This window comes from Brassica napus, chromosome C6 (assembly GCF_020379485.1).
Source record: "Brassica napus cultivar Da-Ae chromosome C6, Da-Ae, whole genome shotgun sequence".
Taxonomy (NCBI): domain Eukaryota; kingdom Viridiplantae; phylum Streptophyta; class Magnoliopsida; order Brassicales; family Brassicaceae; genus Brassica; species Brassica napus.
Window position 1 is genome coordinate 36,257,247 of NC_063449.1, and position 18,514 is coordinate 36,275,760.

General features: G+C 39.1%; 4 protein-coding genes across 4 annotated transcripts; all 4 read left to right on the top strand.

Moving 5' to 3' along the window:
• The first annotated feature begins 4,870 nt into the window (after positions 1-4,870).
• LOC106446500 (polygalacturonase 1 beta-like protein 3) lies at positions 4,871-7,157 on the top strand. The gene is made up of 2 exons (XM_013888245.3): positions 4,871-5,049; positions 5,123-7,157. Exons 1-2 carry the CDS (start codon positions 4,999-5,001, stop codon positions 7,025-7,027), a joined length of 1,956 nt encoding a protein of 651 aa, XP_013743699.1. The 5' UTR covers positions 4,871-4,998; the 3' UTR covers positions 7,028-7,157.
• Positions 7,158-9,320: 2,163 nt separating this feature from the next.
• Positions 9,321-11,966, top strand: LOC125588606 (uncharacterized protein At4g04775-like). The gene is made up of 3 exons (XM_048760116.1): positions 9,321-9,532; positions 10,027-10,527; positions 10,607-11,966. Exons 2-3 carry the CDS (start codon positions 10,037-10,039, stop codon positions 10,686-10,688), a joined length of 573 nt encoding a protein of 190 aa, XP_048616073.1. The 5' UTR covers positions 9,321-9,532; positions 10,027-10,036; the 3' UTR covers positions 10,689-11,966.
• LOC125588509 (glutathione S-transferase T3-like) lies at positions 10,935-11,843 on the top strand. The gene is made up of 2 exons (XM_048759887.1): positions 10,935-11,268; positions 11,326-11,843. Exons 1-2 carry the CDS (start codon positions 10,935-10,937, stop codon positions 11,841-11,843), a joined length of 852 nt encoding a protein of 283 aa, XP_048615844.1.
• Positions 11,967-16,531: 4,565 nt separating the features above from the next.
• Positions 16,532-17,562, top strand: LOC106449836 (protein NUCLEAR FUSION DEFECTIVE 6, mitochondrial). Its single transcript, XM_013891526.3, has 3 exons — positions 16,532-16,899; positions 16,971-17,089; positions 17,305-17,562. The coding sequence occupies exons 1-3, from the start codon at positions 16,733-16,735 to the stop codon at positions 17,322-17,324; spliced, it is 306 nt and encodes a 101-aa protein (XP_013746980.1). The 5' UTR covers positions 16,532-16,732; the 3' UTR covers positions 17,325-17,562.
• Positions 17,563-18,514: the final 952 nt, after the last annotated feature.

Sequence of the window (18,514 nt, forward strand, 5' to 3'; positions counted from 1 at the left end):
ATCTCTGGGACCTCTCTTCTGATAAGGTTGTGGCTTTTTGAGGTCCACATCTTTTATTTCTCCGGCTGCGAATTTAGCAGCCAGTTGTCGTTGGAGGTCCCAACATTCTTCGGTTGAATGTCCCTTTCGATCGTGGTAAGAGCAATGTTTGCTCTCGTCATAACCTTTGGACCAGGGGGCTTTAGCTGTCGCGGCGACAGGTTTTTCTTCCTTGTCTTCCTCGACTACGTAAGAATGTTCTCCCTGGGTCTGATTATTTCGGGAGCTACCTCTTTTGTGAGGTCCCTTTCCATCGGAGGCTTCGCCTTTCGGGTGACTCTGGGGTTTTCTGTGGAGCTTATCTAATGCTGCCATTTCCTCCTCCAAGGTAATGTATCTAGAGGCCTTATGGAGGGCGTCATCGATGGTTGGAGGGGGATTTAGCGTTAGCTCCGAGAAGAAACCTGATTTATACCAGAGACCTCTCCTAAGAGCCTCAATGGCTACCTGATCGTTGGGATTCGAGAGTTTAGTTCTTACTGCTCTGAACTTTTCGATGTAGACTCGCAGTGAGTCTTCCAGTCCTTGTCTGATCTTCCAGAGGTCAGCCTCAGACGCTTGTTTCAGGATGTGAGTTGAATATTGCTTCATAAAGGCGTTAGCCAATTGATCGAAACTGTCTATAGAGTTCGGCTCGAGGCTGGAGAACCATTCGAGGGCTGTTCCGATCAGGTTTTCGGCAAATGTTCTGCAATATCCTGCATCACACTCTTCCTTTGTGAAGTGAGCTTTAACGATAGCTAATCGGAAGGCTCTTAAATAGGCCTTTGGGTCTGCGTTCCCATCGTATTCAGGAATTTTAATTTTTCGAGTATCTCTTATGTAAGAGTTGGCAATTCTATCGGTGAACGGAGTTCCACGAGTCTCCTCAATTAAGCTCTCGATTTCGGGAGCTGAGCTCGTTACCTTGTGAACTTGAGCTCCCAATTTCTGGAGAGCTGCGTGGGTTCGCTCCATGTACCTGCGAATTGCGTCAGGTCCCTCGAAGGGAAGGACATTTGGGTCATTATCAGATACTCGGCGAGCAGGTTCCTGGTGAGACCGAGCTCGGTCGTCTTCCCAGCTAGCTGGCGAAATAGGTCGCTATTGGTCCTTAGGCTCCGAGCGAGGTTAGTGCGGAGAGCTGCAGGATCAGCATCCGTTCTTTGGTATTCGTCTGTGCTTGGGGTTGAAACCCTAGCTTGAAACACTGAAGCTGATGTTCTGGCCCCGGACGGTATGTTGGTTCCTGCTCCAGACCCGGAAGGAGGTGGCGGTGGAGGCAAACGGGTGCTCCCACCGGTGTTTCGATCAGGCATGGAGCTAGTTGTAGCTACATTGCTCCCCATGGTGCTGGTGATAGGAGGGGTAAACGCAGGAGCTGTCCTAGCGCGAGGCGTTCGGAAAGCAGGTTCCTGCCCTTCTGCACCTGGGCTATCAGGGGAGAAGTTCAGGCGCTCTCTAGGGAAGGAAGGGTCGGCTAACCGTTCATGGAAAGTGACTCCTCTTCCCTGGTGGACGGACGGTTGGGTCGTTGCGGATTGAGATCTGGTTATCTCTTCGAACTGTTGCTGCCGTTCGGCTAACTGTTGCACCGTTCGCTCGGTCTCTTGAGCTTTGTCCACTAACTGGAGCATCATCCGACGGATCTCAGAAAGCTGATCTTCCGTTTGGTTCGGAGCGGATTGATGCGATGGGTTATTGAGGGCTGAGGACCCAAAGTTGGTCCCTCCGGAGGCTCTCGGGTTATTTGCCCCCGGAGCAGTGCGGTTCGGTGAGCTATTGCTCTGGTTCGATTGATCGGGGTTAGATGGATTCGTTCCATCTAATGGATTCATCCTTTAAGCTTTAGAGAAAAGGATTCGATTATTTGTCCCCACAGTCGGCGCCAATTGTGAGAGACAAGGTTTCACTTCTTAGATTTAGGTTAGGTCAAGAGAGATGAATGAGAATCGTGGGCTGAATCCCGTAAATAAACTTGAAGAATGAATATGATTTTATTGATGAGTTGAAAGATGATGAATACAAAGGAATGTATCTTGAGATGATTGCTAAAGAATACGTAATGCTTTTAATCTAGTACAAAAGTTGATATATGGAAAAGAGATCGCTTGTCTTTTATCTTCTCCGTCTTTATATAGTCTAGGTTTCGTTGGCAACCCTTCAACTGTTCTCCTAGATCTTTGGCTTCAATTACGGAGCTCGCTTTAGGCTCCTCTTGACCGAGTCCCTTAAGGTGTTAGCTCACTTTCTGTCGTGACCTCTGCTATGATGTCTCCCAGGTCCAGTCGTCAGCTCGGCTTTCAGCTCCCTTTGTTATGATGGGCTTATCGCAACCCACATGCTAGCTCACGCTTATCGGTACCTCACCTGAGGGTCATATTCGGGTCCAACAGTCACCTTGTCCAATTAGTAATGCCACGATATGGTTTTTAGCAATGATATATTTTCTTGAACTAATTAGCGATGATATCTTCTTTAAAGCAATGATAAGTTTTGTCACTTTTTTGGAATAAAAAAAGGTGACAAAACTTACATCCATGTCAATGCCGCTGCAAACTTGCACATCCAAAAGAAGGTATATATCATCGTCACGTCATGCAAACACAACACATTACACACCCATCGGCACATACAAACTGTTGACATTACACAACCTATTGGTATAACTGTATAAGGTATATACGTATATTGGCATATTGCGTTGTATAAATCAGTCCACTGACCGGTCTTTTTTTATTGCGACTTGTGTATAATGTATATAAATGGCCTGGCACCTGATTGACACTCAGAAAAATGTTGGTGCAAGCTATTAAATTAGTTTTACAAACAACTTAGCATTCTTATTTCTGGAGATACTATACACAATACCACATCCACACAGGGACCCTGGCTCATATCTTAAGCTATGTGTAAAACCGTGCTTCCGGTTGTCGATCAAACCGAATCAAGAATACATGTTGGACGCTGCCATTTTATATTTCTGAGGTTTATGTCTCAAAATTAAAGGCCCGACAATTATAAAAAACAACTCCAATGATTAATGGAAGCTATCCGCGTTAGATCTATAGAGTAATAGAAAAATACTAATGTTTTTTTCTAAATAACTTTATCTGGATAGAGTATACAACAACTTGGCAAACTTATGCTTAAGTACTTGTCTTAACTAAATGTTGTCCTCTTATTCTACCGGATGCATATATCTGTATGTCGTAGAAGTTACATTGCAGCTACATGCAGTGCGATTATTTGGTAAGAATATTTAAGATAACTATATCATGCATTTAAGATAACAACCAAACATTTCAAAGATTATTTAAGATAATCAATTTGATAACATCCATTTCTACAGTGCCGTGCAAATTAAATTTGTTATTGTTAGAAAAAATTGATATATACAATCTTTGTTTATACAATTACAACACAAATAAAAAACTGTTATAGTAATTTTTTAAAAACAGTAATTTTAATTGATATAATATTAAATTTTTAAGTTAAATGTTATATATGATAAAAAAACTCTTAATATTATATATATATATATATATATATATTTATATATATAACTTTATCCAATTAAGGGCTCCGGACTTAAAAGCATATTATCAGCAGTGGTAACAAAAAGTTAAAAGCCTCTCAGCAATGAGAAAATGACAATGTAAAATGTAAAAACTGTTAAACAAACGTGTTATTAAATCTCCAAAAACTTGGGTTTATAAGAATGCTAAGTTGTTGATTAAATGTTCAAAAACTTGGGTTCAAAAACTTGTTTTGAAAAATGTAAAAACTTCTCGTTTATCAGTATATATGACCGAGGCGATTTCATAAAATGACCATTAAAATTGGTTGATTTTGAAAACTTGGTTTTATCAAAAGACATAAGTGAATTTATAAGTTGTGAGTAATAAGTTGATGAAAATGTCAAAAAGGATGAACAAATGCTGAATAGGAGCGATTGTTGTAATTTATAGGGTTTATAATTTTGCATTATTTGGAAAGAGAAGTGAGATTTACTTGTATGTCACTCATTAACTAGTGAAAAATAAGCCAAAATAGTAGCTTAAGCGGGTTTAGGGATACTAAAAAATTCGCAACTTGACCTACGTTATACTGAATATTTTATATTTCTTTAACATTTAAAAGGTATATTAAACAAAACATCAACAAAAACCTTTAAAAGTATTTTTTAAGTACTCTTAGATTTATTTCCGATTTTTTGTTAATTCGCTAGAAAAATAGAACTAACAAAACCTTCATTTGTTATTTTCCTGATTCTAAAATCTATTCATGTAATTCTTCTTCTGCAGTCCCTTTTTCACTCCACTCTTTTTCATTTTTGGTCCTACTAATTTTCTCCCATTATCCTCCTATGTATCTTATTCACCAAAATGAAAGAAATTACAAAGCCGGTAAAAGATAGCTAGCTTTTCTAGTAATGAAGCCGGCAAACAACAGATCATCCCCGGAAACATTTAAAGAAAACCCGAATCTAATCCTAAAATCCGAGATTAAACTAGTGTATTTAAAGAAAACCCTAATCTAATACTAAAAATCACAACACCACCAAAATAATATTGAGAGCTTCTAGAGATCACTCTACCAAAACAACTCACCGAAGAAGCCCCCAGCCAAACAACTGAAGTAAAATTCTCCTTCAAAGATGCACAAACTATTCTTCAAAACATTATCCCCGTTCCTCAGTATATCTAATTTTGGTCAACTTCTTTTCCAAATCTAATGATATCATGTAATTGTCATACAACCATACATAACTAAATGTAACTAGTAGTAAATATCAAAATAAATTAGAAAATTCAAAAGAATTTAAATTTATATTTAAATTTATTTGCATAGGTTTTGGTGGTTGTCGAACAAAATATAATTCTGTAGGCCTTTCGGCTTCTCTATAAATGTAAATGTCCGGCTCTCAAAAATAACAAGCCCACCAATCTCTTCTCTGCTTCACACTAAGAACCAAACATGCTCAAACCGTTGCTTCTTCTCCAATCCTTATTCTTCTGTCTCTTCAATGTAAGCAAACTCTTTGAATCTTTATAACTACTGTTTTGTTCTGTTCTGATTTCTTGTTGTCGGGGCAATGCAGGTCATTTTCGTCGGAGGACGGTTAACTGGCGGCGGTTTCTCGGCAGGGGAGAATCCATTCACTCCAAAAGCATCTCTGATTCGTTACTGGAACAAAGAGATCAGTGCCGACAAATCTCTCAGATCAGAGTTCCTAATCTCCAAGGCGTCACCGCTTAACGCCGTAGACTCAGCCACTTTCGCCAAACTGGCCGCCCAAAACTCACTCCCAACCCGTCTCTCCGACTTCTGCTCCGCCGCGAACCTCTTCTGCTTCCCGGACCTGACCCCGAGCCTCGAGAAGCACGACGACAACGTCAAGTTCTCCGTCTACGACCAAAAAAACTTCAGCACCTACGGCGACGCACGTGCCGCCGGCGCCGACTCGTTCAAAACCTACTCAAAAGGCAACAACGGCGCCATGGACACTTTCCGGAGATACAGCCGCAACGCGGCGGGTCACGAAGATAAGTTCACCGTCTACGGCGAGAGAGGCAACGTCGACGAGAAGGACTTCAACTCCTACGGAACCTTCGGAGCCGGCGGCGCCGGAGACTTCACCAACTACCAAAACGACGTTAACGACCCGATGAGTCGATTCACGGCGTATTCCGACGGCGGAACCGGAAGGTCCCAGACTTTCAAAACCTACACGCACGACGCCAACGCCGGCAACGGCCAATCGTTCACTAGCTACAGCAAAAAGGGAAACGCGTCGCCGAACGAGTTCGCCTCGTACGGCGACTCATCCAACGTGATCGGCTCTGATTTCAAGAACTACGGCGAGGAAGAAAACGCCGCCAAAGATACCTTCACCAGCTACGCGAGCGGCGGCAACGTACCGCTTAACAACTTCAAAAACTACGGCGAGTCCGTTAACGCCGCCAACGATTCCTTCACGAACTACGGAGGCGGCGGCGGTAATGTACCGCAGAACAACTTCAAAAGCTACGGCGTCTCCGGTAACGGCGCCGTCGACACTTTCGCGAATTACAGAGATAAAGCCAACGTCGGCGACGACTCGTTCTCCGGTTACGCGAAAGATTCGAATTCCGGTACGGTTAAATTCACAAATTACGGTCAGTCTTACAATCCCGGTTCGGAATCGTTCACCAGTTATGGGAAAGGAAGCGAAGGACAGAAGATCAGTTTCAAAACGTACACACCGAACTCCACCTTCAAGGACTACGCTAAAAACGGCGTCGCTTTCGCCAAGTATAATGTGTCATCCATCGGGGATGGCAAAACCGTGAATAAGTGGATAGAGCCGGGTAAATTCTTTAGAGAGTCAACGCTTAAAGAAGGCACAGTGATTGCTATGCCTGACATTAAGGATAAAATGCCTAAAAGGTCGTTTTTGCCCCGGAGCATCGTCTCTAAGCTACCGTTCTCGACCTCCAAGCTCGCCGAGGTTAAGATGATCTTCCACGCCGGAGATAACTCGTCGATGGAGAAGATCATCTCCGACGCGGTGACGGAGTGCGAGAGGCCACCGAGCGTGGGAGAGACTAAACGCTGCGTTGGATCAGCGGAGGATATGATCGATTTCGCCACGTCGGTGCTTGGTCGTAGCGTGGTGCTAAGAACGACGGAGAATGTGGCGGGGTCAAAGCAGAAGGTGGTGATTGGAAAAGTCAACGGAATCAACGGTGGGAAGTTGACAAAAGCTGTTTCGTGTCACCAGAGTTTGTACCCGTATCTGTTGTATTACTGCCACTCGGTTCCTAAGGTTCGGGTGTACGAAGCGGATCTTCTTGAGTTGAATAGTAAGACTAAGATCAACCATGGGATTGCCATCTGCCATATTGACACGTCATCATGGAGTCCGGGACATGGAGCTTTCTTAGCTCTCGGGTCGAAACCAGGTCGGATTGAGGTTTGTCATTGGATATTTGAGAACGACATGAACTGGGCTATCGCCGATTAGAACCGGTTCCAAAGTTTTATCACCAAGATTTGAATAGTGGAATTTTAGTCTTCGGTAACAGTAAAGCTTGTTACTGATTTGTGTGTGATTGTAAGAATAATAATAATCTTTGAAGAGCCGATTCGTGGAATGTTAGACCATGTTTATCCCTGCTTAAAACTGGGTTTCTTAATGTAAGGGTCTCACCAAAATCTTTAAAACTCATCACAAAAGCAAGCAAATAAGGATCCATCTTTCTCTGTTTCTTTGACTGTTAGCGTACAGCACAGACACGTGGCGATCCACGATTGGTTTGTCTTTTAATTAAATTTTTTTTTTCGGACAAAAAAAACAAAATACAAAAAAATTTACCTATGATTCCGTGCATACGTTTAGCATGCTCTTAGTTTTCAGTAACAGTAAAGGCTTGTTACTGATTTGTGTGTGATGGTAAGAATAATAATAATCTTTGAAGAGCCAATTTCAAGATTATTGTAATAATCACAATAAACAATTATCTTTATTATATATCATTGTAGAGAATGTTTGTTGACGCAATTTATGTTTATGGCTGGTTGGATTCGATGACTGGATATATATTTTATCTACAAATTAAGGGATCATGGATCGATATAGATATATTATTATCATGAAGCATCCGAGCCAGCAGGAGAAGCACATATGATGAAAACAATATAAGAAGATGGAGACAGCGATGGTGTTTCAATACATGTCCCAAGTTATATACAATATGTCCACATGACGTAGGCGCGTGTATAAAGATGAGGTGGACTTTATGTGCCACCGAAATATTTTCATAAACATTAAACATCGATCTTAGTATAAAATACTTTGAAAACGAAAAGATACGGAGAAAAGGAGAGTCACGAGCTGCCTATATATCAATGGGACATATGCGTGATGAGGGTAGCACACTTGGCGCTTTGGCTGCTGAAATTATTATATGAAACTTTTCGTGTTTGTTTTCATTTTTTTGGGAGCTTTCGGGAGCCGACATTACATTTAAACTTGTCTCGTGAGATTAATTTGTTTGAGTACTTGCATTGCTGAATCCGTGATTCTCTTTTCGAAACATTCGATAACAGAAAACACTTGTGAATCCTGACAGTTCTAGTTGTGTGTTTGCTAGTGTGAAAATTCAAAACGATTCTCAGATTATAATTGTTATTGTGAATTAGTTGATTTAGACGATATAAATTTTGAATTTGGTAGCAAAAGACTGCAAAGGATATATTTTTTCTGTTAACTTCTAAAGTGTTTTTCAGTCTCTCGTCGGTGTTAGAAAGCATTGTGATCACAAGTAGTTTGTACGAAAAACATCTAATTCATAATCTTTTATAAAAGTTTAGATCATGATCTTTTGTCAGAAAATAACGCCAAATCGTCACAGTTTTCCAAAAAATAAAGAACGGTGTGTCTTTAGTTACATGAAAGCCCGGAGAAACAAAACACACCAAACTTATACGTCTAGATATGTTAAGACTATGTGTCTCTAGCATGAACATGTATCATTAAATCGAGGGAGTATGAATCCTGTTTGCAGTTAGACCTACTGCGATTAGTTGTATCCTTTTATGACGTAACATAATTTCCACGTAAACAAAAGTGTTGCAGACAAAACAGCATGTGGATCGACTTAAATTTTCTCCCTAATCGATGCAAATAATGGATTAACGTAATCATTTGTTGAAAGACCTATTTAAAATATATAGTAATGTGTTGTCTTACTTCCGAGATTTCTAGCTGATTAGAATCATCATCTCGAAGAGGGGTATTAGAGATATTATATCCCACATCGAAAATTTTAAGAGATATTAAGTAATATATAAAGATTTAGGGTCAATTCACTAATCCCCAATTGGTTTTAAGTTGAAAGCCATAATAAACATGAATCTAACCGTGTATATAAGACAACACATTACGACCTTTATAACTCCAATATATTTTCATGTTTTTGATATAATTATAAATCTTCTTTCAAAAAAAGATATAACTACAAATGACACTCGATGCTTTGTTTTTGATATCATTACGTTGAATTTTTTTACATACACATCACGTGATTATCATTAAAATAGTAGTTGGTATCTATCATTCATCTATCATTGTACGAATGCAAACGGGAAGTCAGTGAGGTGGGACACTGAAGTTCAGAACCAGAAATAAACGAGGTTTGTTGTTATGGAATCACAAAGAACATAAGAACAACCGCAACGGAGGTCCGTCACGGGTCCGTGGCCCAAATCCTTAGCTTTTTTACAATTAAAAAATTGTGAATTGGGCTCAGTTTTAGACGGATCGGTACGGATCAGTCCGTAAATAAGGTTTCGAAGGATCAAGTCCTTACTGCACGTGGCGTCTGATGGTTGGCCCGGCGATATGTTGTGTTGGGTTATGTCGAGAAAAAAAAACATTCGCGACCGAAGGTTAGAAAAAAAATCAGAGCTCTCGACGAAAGGCGATTTCTCTCCATCTTCGATTTCTCTCCATCGTCGATCTTCAAAGGTAAATAAACTAATTCTGTGGTAGATTTAAGGATATATTAGCTTCCATGTTGTTCTCATCTCCCTCTATGCTTCGTATTTCCTTTGAATCGATTTGGGGATTTCTTCCATTTATGGTTTCAAAAATTTTGGGGTTTTGAAATTGTTATCAAATCGTTTTCAAATCGTTTTCAATTGGGGATCTTTTGGTTTGTAGTTAGGGTTTCAATCGATTTAGTTAGCTGGAAAACTCATCACTTGTTTTCGGTTTCAATTTGGTTTCCGTTTTCGGTTTCAATCGATGTAGTTAGGGTTTCAATTCGTTTTTGGTTTCAAAACGTATCTGTATGGTTTCCTGTGGCTTATATTTTTCTGATTTCAAAACGTATTTGTACGGTTTTCTGTTAGCTTAATGTGTAGCTAGTAAACTGTTTAGTTGATCATATATCTAAGTTAATGTGTTTTTAAACTCCCTAGTGAATGTGTTCTTAACATAGTTTCTGGTTTTTTGTGCAGGCCAACGAACATGGGACAAGACTATAGCTACACGCAGCCTTCATCAGAGGAGTTCGACATCAACTCTTTACTTGAAGCAGAAGCTGCTCTCTACGGGGATGAAGCTCAGAGTAGCTACATAATTGCAGAGGCGGATCAGTACCCACCAGAACCTGAGGCTGATGAAGGAATACCGAGGACATGCTATTGCGGTAGTGAGGTTGTTGTTGAAACCTCGTACACTCGTAAAGATCCAGGAAGGAGGTACTTCTCCTGCAACAACGTTGACGATGGAGACTCTCACATCTGGAAATGGTGGGATGTGGTGATTCAAGAAGAGCTTCGTGAAACGCAGACACAACTTAGGATGGTCAAGGATCAATTCTTTGAGAGTGACCAGAAGGTGGCTAAGCTTGACAAGATCGTGGGTGTGTTAACTAAGAAGACATCAGTGATTAACTATGGTTTGGCAAAGGGAGTTAGTGTACTGGTGTTGGTGATACTGGTCATCGTTATGGGCTGGTAAGTTTCATACCTTATTTAGATAATTAATTTGATTTAAAATTTGAAATTTTAACTGTTTTATCTTATGTCATTCAAGGAAGAGCTTCGGAGGTTTTAAACATCAGTGTCAGAACTCGAGAAGGGGTTGGCAGGTAACTTGTTTCACGCTTACTTACTAGTTTCAGTAATAAAAAAAAACTTATCTCTTCATGCTTTAATTGTTTTTAATGCTAGATTTGATAGAATCGTACTTGTTAGGTTTAAGTGTAGCTAGTGTAGAACTTATTAGTATAATTAGAGTGGTGGTAAATGCTTGTTTGCTTTCTATCTGCCTAACAACTCCAAAACTAAATGCGAACTTACTTTCTATTGGTTACTTAAGGGTTTGTGTTGCTAATAGAGTAACAGAAACCTATAATCTAAACATGAATACCACAACTGGCTTTGTTAATCTAATGTATAGTCAATCTTCAGTTGATCTTGAGTCACCCGAACCAGCTTGGTTCGGGTCCCAAGGTCCTGATGAGTTTGTTTTCCACCCTGGTGTCGAGTCTTCTTTCCAACCTGGTGTCCAGTCTGCTGTGCAGCCTGGTGTCCAGTCTGCTGTGCAGCCTGGTGTCCAGTCTGCTGTGCAGCCTACTGTCGAGTCTGCTAACAAAGAGAGGAGGAAATGGTCTCCTAATGAGGATAAAATCCTCATTGGTGCTTGGCTTAACACCAGCAAAGACCCCGTTGTCAGCTGTGACCAGAAAGCTGAACGTTTCTAGAAGAGAATTGTTGACTACTACAACGCAAGCCCTCAACTGGTTGGGACAGTACCTAGAGAGCTTGGTCCAGCGAAGCAGCGGTGGGCTAGGATTAACGAGCAGGTCTGTAAGTTCGTTGGATGCTATGAGGCGGCGTTGAGGGGGCAGAGAAGTGGTCAGAATGAAGACGATGTGATGAAAGCTGCCCTCGAATCATTCTTCAACATTTATGAGCACAAGTTCAGCCTCGAACATGCGTGGAGGGAGCTGAGGCATGACCAGAAATGGTGCACCACCTATATGGTTAAAGATGGTGGGAAGGAGAAGCGCAAACCAGTGGTGGACGTTGATACAGAAGATGATGTTACCGAACCTGAAAGCAGACCAGTTGGTGTGAAAGCTGCTAAAGCAGCTGGTAAGAGGAAGAAGAGTGGCAAGGAAGAAGAGATGTCACAGCTTCAGTCCATCATGGAAATGAAAGAAAAGCTCTCTAAACAAAAGATTCTAGAACGTTTACTTGCCAAAAAAGATCCTCTCTCCGAGATGGAAGAATCTCTTAAACTGAAACTCATGACTGAGATGTTATGATGATATTTAAGGTATTAGGTTAGTTACATGTAGTTACATGTAGTTAGATGTAGTTTCTATTTGTATCACATGTCGTATTACTTTATTTATTTGCTAACTCTTGTCTTTTTTTTTCTTTCAGGAGTAGCTGTTCGACATGTGAACCTAGTCAAGGGTTCTGAAAGTGTTTTGTCGGTTGGCTGAAGTGAATCCAAGTCACGGGTAGTTCTAAGAAATGTACTATAAGTTTCCGTTCTATCATGTCTTTAGGTAGCTATCTCTTTTGCTTAGTTTTCACCAGTCGGAGTTGTAATCTCTTTTGCTGTAACTCGGAAGTTGCGGATGCTCTTATTATCTCCAGCAACTTGTAATCAACTACTACTGCTTCTCTAAATTCGGTAACTTGTAATGAAATCCTCATGCTTCTCTTATATGCAACTCTTTTTAATCAACAAGTACTGCTTTCCTTATATGCTTGTAGTTGATCATGGTTGTAGTTGATAATGCTTGTAGCTGATCATACATATAAACTCGATAACTTGTAATGAACCACTCATGCTTCTCTTAGTTACATGTAGTTGATATTGCTTGTAGTTGAACTTATAGCTGATCATACATATAAATCAACTAGGCGTAGGTCGAGTAGTTGGTCAATCTTGTATCACACTAATAAATCAACAAGTATCACACTTATAAATGTATGACCAACCCAAATCAACTTGTAACTTATAAATAAATTAGTGTGTTAAACTTATAGTTTTAAAACTTGTATAACACTTATAAAACTTATAGAAACCATATTAAAAAATAAAAGTTATACTTAAAAAAAAAGTTATACACATTTTTATAGGAAAATTAAAACTTATACCTTCTTTGAACTTATAGCTTTAAAAAATTTCTAAAAAAAAAAGTTATACTAAATTTAACTTATATATTTTTTTTTTAAAAATAAAATTTATACTTTATAGGAAAATGTCGGCATCTTCATCTGACGAAGTTTTCGAAGAAAGATTTGACGAAGTTTTCGAAGAAATCTTCGAAGATACATTCACCAACATAGTCGAGGCCCAAACCAGTAACCAAAGGAGCCGTGCTTATATTGAACGAAACCATGAAGGAGGACAAGACCGCTTATGGAATGAGTACTTCAGCGAAGATGCGACATTCTCGTCACAAATATTCAGACACCGCTTTCGCATGAATAAGGATTTATTCTTGCGTATTGTCTATGGGCTATCCGAGAACTTTCCATTCTTTCAGCACAGAAGAGATGCAACCGGGAGGTTCGGTCTTTCTGCACTACAAAAATGTACGGCAGCAATTCGTATGCTTGCTTACGGTTCTGCGGCTGACACGGTTGACGAATATCTCCGACTTGGTGAGACCACTGCACTTTCCTGTTTACATAATTTCACTGACGGAATAATACAGTTATTCGGAAATGACTATCTACGACGACCCACACCGGAGGATCTTCAACGACTACTCGATATTGGAGAAAAACGAGGGTTTCCTGGGATGGTCGGGAGCATTGATTGTATGCATTGGGAGTGGAAAAATTGTCCGACCGCTTGGAAAGGACAATACGCACGAGGATCAGGAAAACCGACAATTGTCTTAGAGGCTGTTGCTTCACAAGATCTTTGGATATGACACGCTTTTTTGGTCCTCCAGGTACCTTAAATGATATCAATGTCCTCGATCGGTCTCCTGTGTTTGATGACATTTTTGAAGGTCGAGCTCCCAGGATAAGGTACATGGTCAACAGACACAGGTATAAGTTGGCATACTATCTAACCGACGGTATATATCCAAAATGGTCAACATTTATCCAATCTATCAAACTCCCTCAATCTCCAAAACAAGAGTTATTTGCTAAAGCTCAAGAAGCAGCCCGAAAAGATGTGGAGCAGGCTTTTGGAGTATTGCAAGCTCGATTTGCGATTGTCAAAAACCCGGTTCGTACATTGAACAAAGAAAAGATAGGGAAGATTATGAGAGCATGTATCATACTACACAATATGATAGTTGAAAATGAACGAGATCGATACATGCGGTATGATATATCTGAATTTGAAGAAAGAGACGTCACCAGAAGTTCAAGGTGGAAACCAACATGCCTACAAATCTGAATAATATGTTTCCCAATCGTAATGATCTTCGGGATGAGCATATTCATGAACGGTTGAAAAATGATTTAATCGAAAATATTTAGAATAAATTTGGTGATGAAGATTAATAATTAGTGTTTCTTGATTTCTTTATATTTATCATTGTATCTTTTTTTGTATCATGCAATTAATAAAATTTAAATTTCAATTTATAAAAAAATACTATAATATTCTTAAGGATTAATTTTGTGAGATTGTTTTGTGGGAAATTGTTTCTTTTATTTCAGGACGAACCGGGGCAATGTCTTCTTTCTCATTTGACTACTGTTTTTTGGCTGAGGTCACTGCTTCTAATCTAAAAGAAGACAAACTTGTGAGTCAATTTAGTTAGTAAAATAAATAGTTTAATCTATTATGTGTCTTTACATTATTTGTTTGCAGTATCTTCCTGTGGGAGCTACGAGTTCTACTGCTTTGCACAAACAATGCAAAGAGACGATACTGGTGAACAAAGAGGGAAATTCATGGAATGTGAGTTTGCAATTTAGCGAATCAGCCGGCAAGTATTACATCACAAGAGGCTGGAGAAAGTTCTGTCTCGATAACAGATGCGAGATAGGAGACTTATTTGCGTTCAATGTGGTTGGAGATGGGAAAACTACTCCATTGATGTGTGTATGTCCGGAAAGAAAAGAGTGCTCTGAAATACTGAGCAAATACTTGAGCAGAACGAGTGGCGAGTCTTCATTAGGTGGTCATTTATGATCATGTTGGATTTTAATATTCAATCATCTTATAAACTCTTATGTGTAATCTTTATATTTAATCATGTTATTATTTAGGAATTTTTCTATCTTTATGTTTAATTATTGTTTTTATTTTTAATTGTTATATTTATATGTTTAATTATTATTTTTTAAGTTTATTTCTAGTATTTTATATTAAGTTATTCTATTTAATCATTCAATATATAAAAAATATATTTCACTAAACAAAAAAAAAATAATATTTTTTTATTCCTAAGGATTCCAACTTCGGATTCACCATTGTACACATATTTTTCACAAAAGTCCTTAACTATTAAAAAAAAAAAAAAAGATAATTTATTCCTAAGGGTATCACCATTTTGGATGCTCTAATAACGTTTTCTTGTGTTGGTTAATGTGATTATGTGATACGCATTCACAAGTTCACAGTTTTGTCAAAGATGTTATGACAACGTATCAGAGAGTAAAGAGTTTTGACCTCTGCTTGTGATCAGAGAGACCCACACATCCTCTCTTCCACATTGAAGTCTACCTGTTTCGACTAACTTATAGTGTAAGTCCATTATACGGAATAGGAATGATGTTTTATGACAATAAAGTGTTGTCCTTTGCAGAGATTTCACTTCATTCACTTTGGATCTCGCTACTAATTAAATGTGATAACATTCTGTTTCTGGTTGGTTGATATAATAAACTAAATGCCAATTCCCATGTCAATCTCAATCGGTTTCACCAGCTCATGACTACTACACTCCACAGATTATTATTCCAGGTCTACATGATAATTCCACATGGGAAACCCCCAATTTAAATCTCATTATTGAATAATTAGAAGATGGTGTTACAGGTTTTCTTGTTGTTAGAAAGATTAATGTAAATTTTAATAAACGCATTTTAATTTAAAATTAAAACATAAATTAAAATATTAAAAATGAGTGATATAATTTTATTGAGAACCAAATAAAATTTAGATAATTTAAAAAAAAAACCCTCAAAAATGAAGAAAAAAAGTAAATATTTGATTTTTTTAATTTGTAAACAATTTTTAAATGTTATTAACCAACATGTTGTAGTCTGGTGGCAATTTCTCGGAATTCGACGTATATCCACATCGGCTATGAGTTTGATCCTCGCTAGTAACTAAATTATCAATGGTTCATCAGTTTCAGCTTAGCTTTAGGTAGTTAACATGATGGATCATAGCAGATATCGGTCCACCCCTAGAAATAATCGGAAGGTATTCAAATTCGAGTCAAACAGTGTGGTATGCTTTCAGGTTAATCCAGTTTGTAGCACTAAATGTGTTCTTCCTGGAACGAACCCAATAACCAATAGAATCTAAAAAAATATTATTTATTGAATACATAAAGAATACTACAAGTTTCATATGCTATATATAGTGTTTTTTTAGCGCTGATTAAGTTATTACAAACTATAAAAGATATTACATAGACGATAATACAACCAACAATTCTACATGTCTTATGAGAATTCATGTCTGACTGCATCAACCACGAGCCGCTCTATGAGATATTTCTGACAATATTCTTTGCACCATGCCGAAGATCTTTTGCAACTTTTTTCTCTAATATTCTATATATATAATCTAATTTTCTGTGAGAATTGAAACGCATATCTCTGGTGTATAAATATTAACAAATATTTTGGTCACACCACTTGGAGTAAAGAGTTTCCGCAAATGGTCTATATGAAACACAAAGATTGCATGATTTGAAAACAGACAAGATTCACTCCCCCTTGGAGTGACAAACAGAATCAAATAAGAGATGGCTAATCGGTTACAAGTTGCAAGTTGCCAGTTGAACAAGATGCTAACCGGTCTGTCTATAGAGTCAATTCTAAGTAGAAAGCGGCCTGGTTCTCAATATTAATGACCAACTTACGTTATGGGCCGAATCAGGCGTATGATGATAGATCCAACTAATACATCCGACCCGACCCGAACTTAAACCCCCCACCTTCGTAAAATCACAAAAACGTCGCCGAGTCCGAGAAGAAGAAGAGTGTCAACATGGCGGCGAACGGCGTGAGAAGAGCCCTTCACTCATCGTCATCCACGGGGAGAATACTCTTCAGTCGTTCATCTTCTGCTCCGAAACTCGGAAAATCCGCGGGATTCGCTTTCGGGAATGGATCATCTTCATCTCGCTCCTCACTTCGCAGGCTCACATCCTCCAGGTTAGATCTCCGTGATTGCACCGAGGAATTAGGGTTTCTGAAAATGCTGAAATTAGGGTTTTGTGTTACAGGATCCCAGTGGAGCTGGGTGCAGGGATGTCGCTTATACCTTTACACAGTGTTACTGCTTCAGCCTTGCTCACTTCGTTGCTGTCTCTCAGCAATCAAAGCTGGGGTTGCCTTTCAGAAGGTATTGATTTTACTTGGTAAATAAGGTGCCGTTGAAGGATCAGCTTGGCACACTAGTACAAGTGGTTGTCTTTGTAGAACAGTTGTTTTGTTTCTTTGCGTGTTTGACAGCAGAAGTTGCTAGGTCACTGAGTTGTTATTCTTAGGACTTATCATTCGTCTGTCTTTCGAAAGAGAGTGGAAATGAATTCAATGCATCTGATCTGATATTTGCAGGATTTGCGACAACCCTATAACATTGCCTGCAAGTTTTGGTGGGGCTATTGCTTGTCAGATTCCAAGAAACTAGTTTCATTTTGTTGGTGGTTTTTTTCCAAAGGTTTAAGATATCAAAGTAGCAAAAGAAACACACTGCCGTAGCTTTCTTCTAAGGAAGGCTCCTTTGTTCGGTTTATTTATACAATTTCCATCTTCGGTTTGATGATTTCGTTACCTTAACACTTGCCCTTGGAAATAAACTACCCGTTTTGCTGATTCGGATAGTAGCAGTTGTTAATCTGTGCCCCCCCCAGTTCTGTTCCGGAAGAATATGGTTCCTCAAATTGGCTATTTACGAATCAGATGACCTAACTTTAAGCTAATTACCCCTCAAGTGACCTTACTCGATTGTTTTTTTTTCTGCTTTCAATTTAGAGTATATTGTGTTCTTGTTGTAAAAAAGGGTATAATAAGAGTTATACTGAAGTAAAAACAATTGATTCACATGTTAATTAAGCTAAGTTTGTGCAAGCTCAGAGAATATAAATACAGATAGCAAGCTTTGGTAGAATCAGATGAACAGAATCAAGCGTAGACAGAACCGGAGGCCAACCCAATAACCAATCACACTGATAATACCTGCTGTCTGAGTGTTTCACTGGAATGGATTTAGGAGTCAGAGTCACCAGGACGCTTGTCAAGTACCCGTTCGTGAGTCCCAATAAGCATGTCAGTATAGCTACAAGAATCTCGGTCATGATACACATCGGACCGTGCAAGCAACCCAAAAGAGAGGATAGAACAAAAGCCTAGCAAAGTAGCAATGCAACCACCAACATCGATTCTCTCATCCCCTGAAGCATGAAAACAGCGGTCATAGACTTCCCAACCAAGTCTAACATGTCGAAGGCTGCAATGAGTAGAACAGTGAACCAATCTTTGAGAAGCTCAGAATGAACTTCCTCAACAATGTAGCCAGGGAACATCGACAATGTCACAATGTTTATGAGAACGGTCCCGAAACCATGATATTTGATTCTAGTCACGACATGCCAGAGTGTTCTCTTTGTGAAAGTGCTTGAGCCGTGCGCTCTTCATGGAACTTGATCACCGGAATTTTATGCGCTACATTGTAGAACACAGCCGAGATCACCATAACGACAACTACCACAATATGATGTGTAGCTTAGCTTCTATTTCTTTTTCTCTGTATAGAATTAGAAACTAC

Coding starts and splice junctions, on each gene's coding strand:
- LOC106446500 (XM_013888245.3), top strand. CDS start 4,999: ATGCTCAAACCGTTGCTTCTTCTCCAATCCTTATTCTTCTGTCTCTTC. Junction 5,050..5,122: donor TATTCTTCTGTCTCTTCAAT/GTAAGCAAACTC, acceptor GGGGCAATGCAG/GTCATTTTCGTCGGAGGACG.
- LOC125588606 (XM_048760116.1), top strand. CDS start 10,037: ATGGGACAAGACTATAGCTACACGCAGCCTTCATCAGAGGAGTTCGAC. Junction 10,528..10,606: donor CTGGTCATCGTTATGGGCTG/GTAAGTTTCATA, acceptor ATGTCATTCAAG/GAAGAGCTTCGGAGGTTTTA.
- LOC125588509 (XM_048759887.1), top strand. CDS start 10,935: ATGAATACCACAACTGGCTTTGTTAATCTAATGTATAGTCAATCTTCA. Junction 11,269..11,325: donor CTGTGACCAGAAAGCTGAAC/GTTTCTAGAAGA, acceptor TGGTTGGGACAG/TACCTAGAGAGCTTGGTCCA.
- LOC106449836 (XM_013891526.3), top strand. CDS start 16,733: ATGGCGGCGAACGGCGTGAGAAGAGCCCTTCACTCATCGTCATCCACG. Junction 16,900..16,970: donor CGCAGGCTCACATCCTCCAG/GTTAGATCTCCG, acceptor TTTGTGTTACAG/GATCCCAGTGGAGCTGGGTG. Junction 17,090..17,304: donor CTGGGGTTGCCTTTCAGAAG/GTATTGATTTTA, acceptor TGATATTTGCAG/GATTTGCGACAACCCTATAA.